Source organism: Oreochromis aureus, linkage group 20, assembly GCF_013358895.1.
Source record: "Oreochromis aureus strain Israel breed Guangdong linkage group 20, ZZ_aureus, whole genome shotgun sequence".
Classification (NCBI taxonomy): Eukaryota; Metazoa; Chordata; class Actinopteri; order Cichliformes; family Cichlidae; genus Oreochromis; species Oreochromis aureus.
This window is the reverse complement of record NC_052961.1, coordinates 20,127,217-20,140,437: the sequence shown is the minus strand read 5'-3', so window position 1 is coordinate 20,140,437 and position 13,221 is coordinate 20,127,217. Positions and strand designations below refer to the sequence as shown.

Below are 13,221 nucleotides of genomic sequence, written 5' to 3'. Positions count from 1 at the left end.
TCCCTCTGATAAAACACTAAAACATCAACTGAAAGTTTAAATATCTATATCAATGTCAGCAAAATAATAAAGTAGAATTTAAGGGCTCATTCTAAAATGTGAAACGTGAACTCAGAAATGGAGACATGCACAGGAGGAGAAGAAAGAGGGTAGCTCCCAGGTTCATTACCTATGGAAGTGGGTGTAAAGGTGACATTGTGCATGTGGATGAGGGGTGGACCTTCCCCTCCCAGACTTCTCTCCGAGCATTAGGGTGTTAGAGTTAAAGAGCTTCTAATGGGATCTGGATGCTGTCGTGTTTACCCTGGCCCCCCTGCACACGCCCACTGCATTGTGGAAGTTTCTGGGCTTAGGGACACCACAATGGGCTGAGTGTGGGGACAGATGGAGGTCCCTTTGGAACAGGGCACAAAACACAGCCAAGGTAGAGGGACTGCGGTGTCTTAGAGGAGAAGCAGCCAGCATGCCGTAGAGCCAGAAATGAGAGAAAATTTGATGAAAAATGAAATGTTTATTTTTTCCCCCCTTTGTAATACAATGAACAGTGCAACTCATTGTCCTTAACCTGGCAGTCTATCAGCAAATTCATCATTTAAACACATTCACAGACTGTGGTCCACAATCACAATGGAGTCTAAGCTTCTGTGTCAGCTGGCTTCTTTACATGCCAGTCATTTATCCTTTTTATAATATTCCCATCAGAACTTTTCAGACTGAGACAAGAGCGTGAGACTATAAAAGTTACATTAACATCATCCTGCCTTTCTCAGTGTATCCATTGCGCTCATGACATCTTTTGATTTGCTCTTTGTTTATGAGGGGTTAAACCAGGTCATATGAGGGGGTAAATGCTGATGTCATTCATTTTGGGCACTATGGAGAATCAGAGAAGATTCAGTGATAGATGCTGATGAGAAGCATTGGAGGAGGGTAGAGGGAGGCACTGGTTGCAGGAGCAACAGATGGGGCCGGACTGGAAAGCCCAGGTTGTAAAGTTTCTGTTAGTAACATCTGTCAATTTGTCCATCTGCTACACTTGCCGCTTACAGTTTATTAAAGAGAAACCCATTCATGACAAATCCTTTCTCACAGTTATTAATAAGTTTAGAATTAGATCTGCATGTGTCATAGTGCTCTGCAGACTCCCATTTTATACTGTAATTTGTGAGGTTTATTCAGGTCTTAAATAACAGGGTGGGAAAAGTGAAAGGGCATCTTCCCAGCTCAGTTATGATACAGTAATTTAAAAATATTTTACTCCATTCCCACAGATAAGCTCATCTGTTACATCTCTGCCACTTGAGGACAGAAGTCATACCAAGCTATTCTCTTTGTTCATTTTCTGGAGCACACATAAATAAGTGGATTGACACAGAATGTGGGTATAAGCCCTGATTAGAGTTATATTAGCAATTATTGCACACATCCCCCGTATGATCCATGTATTCACGCAAAGCCACACCACTTACCTAAGCACCTCATCAGTAAAAAGCCTGGATCTTTCCCCATACTAACCCAACATACACCTTCATATCCTTTAACTTTTTAAAAATGAATGCATTTAGCTTCAAGAACAAAATATAGTTTGAGGAAATATTTTACAACAGCACTGCAAGAAAGAGACCAGAGGAAATGATAGAAGCAGAACAGTTTTATTAGAAATGTTACATCACCTATGGGCATTTTACTTTAGTTTTGTCTAAAAATATTCTCTTCAATTTGCTCTGCAGTGAGCGGATAAGAGAGAATTAAGCATCTGATCTGGGCTCAGTGGCCAGAGTGTTACATTAGACATTAATCCAGAACAGTGGAAGGTTGGGGAAGGGATAGCATCTCTTAATCCTTCGCGTCATCCAACCAAGCCTTCCATAAAACACAGTGAGAAACAAACAGAGCCCTGCATCATGTTTCTCTTGCATAAAGACAGGAGGGGAAAAAAAAAAAAAAAAAAAAAAAAAAAAAAGTCAAATGATTTTAAGAGTTAAACTGTTGTTCTTCAAGTGCAAAACAAACCCAGTTAAGTGCTTATCATGCAACCATCGTTCCCACACCTTCTACTGTCAGCTGCAGCATCTCTTGAACTTCAGTCCCCCTCAGAGTTAGAGAAGTATCCTGGCAAGCCCTCAGTGCACTGTCCCTCTATATGTAACAGATGTTACTGGGGCAACAGTTGGTATTGAAAAGGAGGGGCTTCAGGCCATCTGTCCAGGGTCAAGGTTTGAAAAGGGGTGGTAGGGATGGTGGCACGTTCAGGGAAACGTTAAGTAAGTGTTTGAAAAGAAGGAATATAGCCCGCATTGTAATCCAGCTCAATGTGCGCTTTCATTTCAGAGTGAGGTGCATTTGTTAAGGTTTTGATGAGAGATCGGGAATTTCAGAAAGTGTATCGGCGTTATAGGATAACTGCAGCTTTAACACAAAAGCACCATCTTGTGGTCAAAGACTGTACTGTAAACAAAGTGTCGCATTCGCCTAAGGCTGAATTTTATGAACTGCTATCCAATCCGACCAGTGAGTCAGGCTGCGGGTTCTTGTTGAACACTTAAGACTGGTATTGAAATAAAATAAGATGCAATAAATAAATGCATAGAATCAAATTTAGTCCAGCTGAGATTTAAGCGCCTCAAGCGTATGGTCTATGGCATCCCTCAAAAAAGCCATCTTCTTGTGACAGACCTTTTTCTAAAGGGAGAATGATGGGAAAAGAAAAAGGGTAAGAATTGAAGAAGAGTTAGTGTCTTTGCACACAGCCTACTGAAGGGCACTTACGTAGTAAATCTTTAGCCTTTTTTCTTCCAGGTGACAGAATTCAGCCATTGTTAGCTTGGTGAGGTCTTTCTTCATGGTTAAGAAGCCACAATTAGAACGTCTCTCATGTTCCAACCTTGTCAGATGTACATAATAAGCAAAAACACGGTTAAAAACAAAAACATAATGCTGATTAAGCAAAAATCAGGAGCCATGACTTATCAACTTCATGTAGCAGTCAGTCGTCTGCTAACACGTCTGAGTATTCTAGATAAGAATTAAATGTTTAACTACCGCACCCCAGGTTGTGTGTGTGTGTGTGTGTGTGTGTGTGTGTGTGTGTGTGTGTGTGTGTGTGTGTGTGTGTGTGTGTGTGTGTGTGTGTGTGTGTGTGTGTGTGTGTGTGTGTGTATTTTTGTAATATACACCCCACACACACACAAAAATGTTTTTCTTACCAGGGATCATCATCTGGTTCCCAGCCCTCAAGCTCGAGCAGACAGAAGAAGCAGCAGGCAACATCTGGCTCATTCTCAGTGGGGCAGTGGACAAACCCAGCTTTGGCCATCTGCAAATGTAAAAAGCAAGACACCATAATGTCTGAAACCTTTTCTTGCCAGGCAGACCAAGAATTAAGAAGTTTTTCTGCAAAGGAATAAGTTTCATTGAAAATGAAACCTGACGATGGTCTCCTTTTGACTTAAGAGGGTAACACAGCACATGGTGTTGCTCATAAAGCAAGATGTCAGCAGCCCATTTATCATGACAAGACTAGAAGGTAACGGGACGAGTCCGTGCACTGGACACTTGATGAAACTGAATCTGGCACCTGCCTAACCATAAATCTCACGCTGCCAGTCTTTCATAAAAGTTTGTAGTGGAATACCAATGATTATATTCATCAGTTACAATTATGATTCATGGAGATGAGTGTAAATACTCCTGTGTACATGCACAGTTTGAACCATCTACACTTAGACTTAATTGCATATTCCCTTTAAATACTTTGTGTCAATACAAAACAGAGTCATATTTGGAAAGCAGCTCAACTATTTAAATTAAAAAATAAAAAATATTATTTTCCTAAGAAGTACCGGTTAAACCGACCTGCTAGAAAATAGATTTGACCAAAGGTAACAGCCATGCAAATCCATAACATGTTGTAGATACAACAAATATGATGGAAACAAGCTAGCTAATCATGTTCCAAAGCATCAGGATTTCAGCTACTTGCAATGGGTGTCATACCTTTTCAGGTGTGCAGTTGCATTCCTCTCTAAATGGCCAGTCTACAAAACTTTGCTCACGTAAATCATGACTGTACAGTTTGCCAAATGAGTAAAACCGTTTTGCCAGCACATCAATGCTCGCCATAATTTTACCAAGAACGGACTCAGCCTGACATGTGCTTAAATCACTGCCATGCACACTTCTGCAGCTGTTTTCACTTTTCACTGATTAAGCTCTCCCCAGGTTCAAGGCTGTGAAGATCTGTTTAAACTTGCTTTTGTTATTATGGTCTACCGTTTTTTTTGTTGTGAATATCTTTATTATATTAAGCTTGAAAGTTGTTATACAAGTAAAATTTTACTTACTTAGAACTGTGGACAAAATTAGGTAGCAGGCCCTGCTAGTAAAGAAGAAGAACCACTGCAGATATACATTGAGGGAAAAGCAGTGAATGGGAATGAGTCAAAAGTTCTATTAAAAGTCATTTAGGTAAAGAGAAAAACACCAAAACAAAACAAAAATTTAACTTCTGAAATGAGGTTTTCCACACCGACACCTAATGTTTTTCATTGTTTGTCTTTGTCTTTATTGTTGCAATAAAATTGGCAACCTAACCCGCCTTGCCTTCTCTCCTTCCCTCTGGCTTTGAACCAGCTTACAGTATTAACCACAAATATGATCAAGCATTCTTACTGAGAAATTATTAATAAGCTTGAGTTTTTTCCCCCCACATGTGCATGTGTCAGAAACCTAACAGTAAATAGAGACACACTAGCCATTAATGGTTTTTGGTGCTACTTTTAATGGCATGTTTATTGCTGAGAGAGACGGGGGCAGTTTTTGTCCGCAGTGAGTCTCTGTTACTCTGTAACGCTACCCCTGAGGCCCCTGGGTGCTAAAAAATGCTTACATCTGTAAACTGCTGTCCTTTTCCCCTTCTAACCTTATCTTTCTGCAGAATGCATGGGGCAGTGGGGGCTGCAGTGCCTGCTTATAAGGCTGTGAGTGTGTGACTTTAATACTGCATGCATGTCACACTGTGTACACACACACACTCGCACACTAATCACTGGAGTCACTCTAGGAAGTGATGCTGTGTAAGGACATATCAAACAGTAGGCTTTGAATGAGTTGGACATTCACTGTACAGCTGATGTCACATTAAGCTAGCTCCAGTTGGCCTATGTGGTGGATGACTGCTTACTGCAGAATAGAATTTACCTCTAAATTTCTGCATGTGAGTGTTATGTTGTCACTCTGCTTTTATTTATATCTGAATTTTTGCTTTTTTTTCATCAGCTGCTTTAGCTTTTATTCAACACTGCTTTTGGTTTGAGGTACAGCAACTGTGCTGTGATCCAGTGGGACCACAGGGTTTATTTAGAGGTTGAAGAATTTGCAGATGTATAAAGGCTTGTGTGCTTAAAAATGTTGGAGAATTCACTCCACATGCTGTACCAAAAATCCTTTCACGGGTGGGTAATTTTCATCTGTTGGTATTGGACCTGACTTATTATTCCTCACGCCTTCACTGACATTTGACTCCCCTTTCTGCCCTCTTTCCTGCTGACGAGTCCCCGCTACAGCATTCGGCAAACGGCTCGCTCCTTCCCCGACACGACTGCTCTCACCAGGTCTGTCAAGATTAGCTGCTGTACTCTCCTGCTCTCGCTTTGTTTTCACACAGGGCGGACAGTAAGAGGGAGGGAGGAGGTATGATGTAGAGAGGTGGAGAGGAGGTGACAGAGGCAATGTGTATGTATGCGGTCTCTATGTCCACATGTCCTTCATATTACTCTAGTATATGCTGTTTCCTTTCACTGATCTTGGGAATCTTTTCAAAATAATGAGAATTTAATCATTTTTCTTCTACTTGCAAAAACCCAGATCAGTTTAATTGTACAAGGATTCGACAAAGGAAATAGTTGTTTCTCATTTTACCTAGCTAGTGTTAGAGACTGGACCCAGTCATTAAGAGCAGGAGTAGCTGAAGTCAATGTGGAGCACAGGTAAGAACTGAACCTAATATCATCTGTCTTCTGCAATGTGTCTTCTTCCATTTAAAATGATAGAGTATGCTTGACTTTTATTTTTCTTCCATTTTAATTCAATATTGCAGCTGTGTGGTGCAGTTTTTGGTTTTATAAATATGCCTTGGTTATCTCAAATTAGATTATATTTGGCAAATATGTGAACAGGTGTGCTTGAAGGTCACTGCTTGAAGGTCTTTCCTTTTCTCAAGTATACATCTGTGGAGATGAGCGCTGTCCTGACAGCTCCACCTGTTTCCTGCTGCTCTCACATCCAGACTGAGCTCCACATGAGTTTGCTCAAATTTCACACAAACATTATTCAAGGAATACATATTTGAGTGAAACGTGTCCCCGTTAACGAGTAACACCACTTGTGTTTAACTGTTAGAAAAAAGCTAACTAAAGAATCATTTGCACACTTTCTTCATGATGATGTATGATGTATGCTAGATTTTAGATGTTATCTGGTTGACCCATGTTGAGCTTTAATAATAGAGGACTGGCTGGAGAGATGATAATTAGTCTAAATAACAAACACTGCTTATAATGTGTTGGCTTAGAGCAGAATAATGCTAATCATCATAGTAAAATTTCAGTAAATAAGGAGTTGTGATGCAAGTGTGTGATCTGAATATGGCCGGAAAGAGAGGCGCCCTGTGCTCCTGTGGTGCTGGTGTAAAAGTGTCAGGAAAGTGTGAGAGTGTGACAGTCAACAGCGACATTCTCCACCTCCGCAGGCAAGTGTGGATTCACAGGACAGGCACACCCACCTGTGTACACACATCCACATACAGTGTTCTCACAGACAGTAAGTCTCTCTTTCTCTTTCTGTAGGAGAGAGTCATTGAAACTTTATTAACTTTCTTTATGAAAACAAATCATAACAATCATCTTGATAGTTTGATCAAAAACATGTTGCTGAAAGGTAAAGAAATAAAGGTTGTAAAAACAAGGCTACACGGTGAATAAGTAAAATAAAAACAAGCTTAAAACATTTTTATATTTATAGAAATACTCTCAAACACTTCATAGTTTAATTCAAAATTAAGGGGGAAAATTTGTACACAAGGGCACATGTGTATGCTTCTCTAATAGTGTGTCTGATCAACTGTTGGAGTCCAGCTTAAAGGGAAAAAAATGGATTTCATGCTGGTAAATTATTTTTTTCGTACTGTATCTGGAGTGACAGGAAAACATTTTTCTGTTCTTCTGATCTGTGTTTTCTGAAGGGGGACAAAGAATTCAAGCAACATGGCCACATTTCCTGCACATATCCACACCTGATCAATAGTCTAAATTTAGTGGGATGATTATCCCTCACATTTGGAAAGTGATATGCCCGTCAGACTTGCAGGCTCAGGCCGATTCAAGGGGAATGCAGAGGTCCTTGTGCTCCTTCTCAGCTCCACTTACTCACCAGACAGACTGTGTCCCATGACAAACTCATTATTTGGTTAAAAAGAGAAAGATTGCTGTTTTCCTTTGACATGGTGACTTATTTGTCACATTCTAAGGCAAAGCCAAAGTACGCTGATGGCACCTGCCTGGCCGGCTCACTTTTGACCTTCATAGGCAGCCTCTAAATTCACCACCGCAGTGACGAGAGGCACCCAAAGCCGAATATATGAGCGAAGTTGGGCCTGTATATCAGCATCACCATGCAAAAAAACACACTTTAGAAGAAGAAAAGAGAAAACTAACATGTCTGGAGAGTCACATACTGTAGTGCCTGCAGGACCCGGAGATGAAATATGACTTGAATTTATGATCAAAAGAAGCTGCATTTTGACTGCGCTTGAGCTCTTGAAGAGAAGTGAGTTACAGTCAATCTTGCAAATTTCAGTGAGTGTAGATTTATTGTGTGTTCCCCCAGTAGGAAAGGAAGAGGAAGACTTATCTTGGCATTATTTGAAGGGTTGAGTTAGATGTGCACTCTCTTCCTCAGGTTTGATATACAGTATTTCTCACAGGCTGTTGCTGAACATCATTGGACGAGTATTTATAAGCCTTTCATACTCAGCAGTCATTCCTTTTGTATCTGACACTGGCCTCAACAGCTTTGTCTGTTCAACAAATCTGTTGTATATATTTTTTCCACTTGAGTAAGGTGTACCTGTCTCAGTTTGACAGGCTTTAAGACCATAACCAGTTGTGTCGGCTTTCTGTTTGGTTCCCTTATTTATTTCTATGTGTGCTGATGTGGCTCTGGGAACATATTAGCCTTTCACTCTACATGAGATCATTTTACATTTTGGAAGTTTTCCAAATGCTTGTCTAGTACCAGAGCGGATATTCTGTTTATGCTCAAACAGAAGCAAGGCACCCTGTATTAACAGGCTTACACCAATAGAGGGTAGCATAGATTAAACATGAACTAGAATCCAGATTTACTTCTGCACACTCTGGGACTGCACCTTCAGACCTCGAGGGAAAGCAGGTCTTCAAATGTTAGCCTTATATTTTAGGGTAAGGGTTTCTATGGTTACTGTTAGGCTCACTTTAAAGTGATGATGAAGTTCAGTATTAGTCTATTCTGTGTTAGCACTTTAAAAAACACATACCGCTTAAAAAATAGAGTTATGTATAAAAGTCAAAGTTATCGTAAGCGTACTTTAGATTCAGCACAGCGTCCTCAGAGGTAAGTGAAAGCTGACTGATAGAAACGGCTCAAGAAACAGAGTAAAAGCAAAGTATGTTAAATGTTTTGTAAACAAGTTGCAGGATTGTTGATATCGTCCTTCAAAACATGGTATATCAAAGTAAATGTTCTATTAATCATAACAAATCTCAAGAGTAATAAAAATGATAATCTTAAGAAGCATTTCTATATTATATGAAGTTAACTGTCTTCTAGACTACTTAAATTATTGTACTTTTCTTTAATCCTGCCTTATCTCAGCTATTGCACTGACCTATGGGGTAAATTATACAACATTCAACATACAACGCACAACATATGTATTATGATAATTTACATTACCTTATTATAAATTATTAGTTTGTACAAAGGGCAGGTGTACGACTTTCTTCTTCCTGCACCTTTTAGTTGACCTATAGTCATTGTGATTTTATAACTTTTGAAATAAAATCAGAAATAATGATAATAACATTTTTAATCATTGAAGGTACAGATGCATTTTTTACACATACATTTTACACTTTCTTGCAATACTTGCAATACTCCATGTAGTGTGACCTAAAGGTTTGTAGAAGTAAAGCACAACTTTCAAACTTGGGAAATCTGACAATCTCAGGGACACGTTTGAATGCAAGCAAATTCCTTTAAATGCTTGCTAAAAATGACTAGGCACTTTAAAGTTGAAAAACAAAAGCAGTGTCTAGCAGTTAATACTCTGCCAATTAAATCATTATAATTAATTGCTTGTGTAGCGAACAGATGTTTCAGCTGAATGCAACATTGTGTCTGTTTATATACACGGAGCTAATTTTTAGGAAATTCCCCTCCTCTACGATTTAGTTTCTGTAATCGGATCACATTGTTCGTAGTAACACTTTTAGAAAATAGTTTTGTAACTATAGACATGTAAATTAAATATGACCATATTTGTCATTTCCTCCGCTGATTGTGAAGCAACATTAGTGAGTGAAACACCTCTAGCAACACAAGTGGATGGGAGGTGAAATGATGTCAGTTCATTATTCATTATTATCATTCATTATAACAGGTCCCTGGTGGACAACAGAGGCATAAGTGTCTCTCTCATCGAGAGGTGACAGAGATTAGCTTTAGAAGGCTCTATGAACAAATAGAGGAACCAATCATAGTAGAGCAGCTTCCTCCCTTCTTGCTCACTTTACATTGTGTTTCTCTACATCACCTTTCTCCAAACATACCAGTCCAATAATACCATCTGTCCTCTCCCCAGTGGCCTTCACCTTATCCCTGAGCTTCTTACCCCTGTCCCCCTCTCCTGCCGTCTGCTTTGGCCTCCCTTCTTCTTCTTCTTGTCTTTGGACGATACAGGATCTCTACGCTCCAATTTCACCCTCTCATCATGACATCCATTAAAGTGGCGCTGGGCCCTGGGCCCCCGTTGGCCCGACAGCACATTAGCTCTCGGCCCATTGAACACCAACAAGGACCGGCTCTGAATTATTGATACCAACACAACTAATGAGGAAACACTATCTCAGCTCTTTTGCTGACACACACACACACACACACAAATGTTGACGGAACAACTTGCAAGCACAACTATATTAATAACAACTATTGTTCCAGCTGCTAGTGTCCCATTTTCGAAAACTAATATTTTCTGTACTCAGTCCATTTCCTGCAGACGTAATGTATGTCTGCGTGGTTTGTCCAAGGAGCCAGAGGCTAAAATTCTTCTTCTAACCTGTCTGTTCCTTTGCACTTAAAAAAATGCTTGTTCCACATCAGTAAAGTCCATTATTCTCTCTGCTGGATGTGTAAGATCTTGCTTGCAGTTATGAAAGAGGGAAATTTTCTGTGTCTTTAAGAGCTACCATATGTTCCATAATACCAGCAGTTTTTAGTCACTGGATTTTATCCAAACTTAGAGTCTGTAAGAATTTGCGTGGGTGTTTGTGGCACCTTTGACTGCCAGTGTTTACATACAGTAGCCTAAACGTATGCAGTGGAGCTGCTGTGAAGAGAGGTATTGGAGGTGTCAGCCAGCCTCCTTAGTATTCACTCCAACACCCTGTGACTCACAGCCTCAGCCTGAGAGCGTGAGAAGGGTAGTGGTGGGGCTAGAGATAGAAGAGAAAGAGGGAAAGAGAGAGCAGGACAAGAGGAGGCACTATGAACATCAGGCAGCATTTTTTGTAGCCCCAGGCTCACGTGTTTATATCTGTATGTGTTTGCAAGCATGCCCGCCCAAGGGGATTAATTTTTTGACAGCTTTGTTAAGCCTTCTCTTAAGCGCTGAGCTTCTCAATAACATCGTGGCTGTGTGATTTTCAGAACGTCTCTCTGTGATTCCTCTTCACAAGGGAAGCTGGAGAGAGAGACAGAAAGAGAGAGGCAAAGACTAGTGCTCAACATGACAGCAGGCATTCTTTGAGTGGCTCCTCGGTGTGGAGGAAGTGGACCATAAGAATCTGGCTGTGAAGCTCCTCTTCATTCACTGACTGCATTGCTATGGTCGATAGTTAGATTTTTCCGCAGCCCATTTTCTGTGTCCGACTCTGTCTGTCATTGTCTCAATATTCAATCCTTCTGGTTGTCTCTTCTTGTCACTCAGCGTCTCTTCATTCCTCTGTCAGTTTGTATTTAGTTTAATCTCTGCCCCTCCTTCTTCTGCTTCCTCCGCTCTGTCGCTTTCTATTTAATCTTTCCTTTTTGCTTGCTCCCCCCTCACTCCCACTCCCAGACTCAAGTCCATCCCCTTTGATGAAACCGCAGATGTTGATAAGAATGTGTAACTTTTTCTGGGTAGGTTGAAAAGATGGAGGGAGGAAAGGGAGAGAAGCACAAACGCGCACAGCTAAAAGGTTAATCCCCTTACAAGTCCACACACACATGGAGTCAAAGGGTAGCGAGGCGGAGGTAATAAACAGCGAATGCAACAGACAGACGCGAAAACCAGGCTCACTGTGAGGGGGAGATGGGTGAGGAGTGTGTGGCAAATAAAAGTGAGAAATTGGTTTTGGGAGACAGCATTTTCAGTCAAGCTCTGTCTCCCCTTCATGACTTCCACTCTGCATGATGACAAGTGCCTGCTGCTGTTCCCATTGGTCGAACCTGCCACCAATCAGAGCAGAGGCATGTAAGGTGCCTTTAGGTTATATCCAATCCCTAAAAAACAAGGAGCAGAGAGAGGGAGAGAAAGCCAGAATGGGAAAGGGAGTTGTGTGCTTCATAGAGAGAGACCAAAGCAGATGTTGACTTTAAAGTAGATCGAACTGCTTTCCTTTTGAAGCTGTGAAGTGATACAGTAGAGAGGAAACTGGTTGTCAGCTGTTTGTTGGAGACCACAGCACAATTCCTCCTGGCTGCTGTGGAGAAGAAGATCTTGGCTCCGTAGTCTCCCCCCCTGCCAGCGTGATTGGCTGTCACACTTTAGGCTCCCCCTTCTCTCTTTTTCTTTTTCACTCTCTCTCTCTCTCTCTCTGTCTCTGTCTCCTCTGTACTGTCCTGAGGCTTACCTGAGCCACCACTGCAGAAAAAGAGGACCCCCCTCCTCATACACACACACACACACTCGCGCTGTTTCTCTCTCACACACTCAGTTTTTCACCTGGAGAGAGCAGGCGCAAGGGACGGCATGTGCAGCAGCAGCAGTCTCTCCTCACATCTAGCCCTACCTCTCTGAGTTGCCTCTTTCTGGAGAGTGGAGAGCAACTCTGAAAAGACATTTTGGAGCCATTGTACCCTTGGAGAAAACAGGAGAGACGGGGGGCAGTGAGGGAACACTTGTCAACCCAGGGACACCAAAGGCAACGCACAGCAATGATTTTGGGTGAGTTGTCGCTTTTTGGTGCATCGGATTTTAGAAGACATCAGTCAGGCTGTTGTATCACTAATCCCTGCTTAAACTTGGCCACCAGCAGCTCTGTTTTATTTATTTTTTTAATAGTCTGCTTGGTTTTGATTGCACAGAGACATCTGTCAATACCAAGCGCCTGGATCAACCTTTAAATTACGGATAGTGTTTGTAATTACGCTAATAGTGTGCCATTTATATGGCAGGTGTGAGTGATGACATGGAAGGTCAAAGCATTTGCCGCTGGACTGTATCATTATGGTCTGTTTGGTCACATGACCAGACTCCACCACTCTCATGTTCTGTCAGAAGGGGCTAAGTGACAAAGATGGTTTCACCTGAACTTGGTGATAACTGAGGCATGCAGTTTTATACAAACAGTCAGTGCAGAATTCATGACTTTCTTTTGATGATGTGTTACTGTGGCACTCAATTTCTCCTCAACCTTGCATTGCTGCCATCCTGACTAATGATAAGCATCCAAGTCATCAAACACATAGCATTTTAAAAAGAAGATTTAGTCCTTAGCAGGCAGGAGAGTATAGATTCCAGTTACTAGACATTGTTGTGTTCTGAGTCAGCCAGCACTTTCTTCTTTAGTATGCTGGTCTCATAGTGGCCATGTCTAGGAGAGGGGATTCTGTGTGGTCTGTGTGCGCTTCACATTCGGCTTGTAGATTCATACAGAGGAAGGGGAGCTTGCCACTATCAAAAAGTCCAGTGATATGACCAATCCA

General features: G+C 41.2%; 2 protein-coding genes across 2 annotated transcripts in view; one reads left to right on the top strand and one right to left on the bottom strand.

Moving 5' to 3' along the window:
• Window positions 1-1,632: 1,632 nt before the first annotated feature.
• On the bottom strand, window positions 1,633-4,170 carry birc5b (baculoviral IAP repeat containing 5b). Its single transcript, XM_031746938.2, has 4 exons — window positions 3,997-4,170; window positions 3,207-3,316; window positions 2,770-2,884; window positions 1,633-2,682 (listed from the first exon to the last, which is right to left on the bottom strand). Exons 1-4 carry the CDS (start codon window positions 4,120-4,122, stop codon window positions 2,599-2,601), a joined length of 435 nt encoding a protein of 144 aa, XP_031602798.1. The 5' UTR covers window positions 4,123-4,170; the 3' UTR covers window positions 1,633-2,598.
• Window positions 4,171-12,171: 8,001 nt separating this feature from the next.
• Window positions 12,172-13,221, top strand: part of znf385a (zinc finger protein 385A) — a 52,313-nt gene continuing 51,263 nt past the window's right edge. Inside the window, exon 1 of the mRNA XM_031746896.2 lies at window positions 12,172-12,460. Coding sequence (XP_031602756.1) covers window positions 12,451-12,460 — 10 coding nt within the window. The 5' untranslated portion in view covers window positions 12,172-12,450. The remainder of the gene's footprint in view (window positions 12,461-13,221) is intronic.

Excerpts from the sequence above, each read along its gene's own strand:
- birc5b (XM_031746938.2), bottom strand. The coding sequence starts at position 4,122 with ATGGCGAGCATTGATGTGCTGGCAAAACGGTTTTACTCATTTGGCAAA. Across the intron at positions 2,885-3,206 it reads GAACCAGATGATGATCCCTG|GTTGGAACATGAGAGACGTT; the intron begins GTAAGAAAAACA and ends ACATCTGACAAG. Across the intron at positions 2,683-2,769 it reads AAAGGCTAAAGATTTACTAC|AAAAAGGTCTGTCACAAGAA; the intron begins GTAAGTGCCCTT and ends TTCTCCCTTTAG.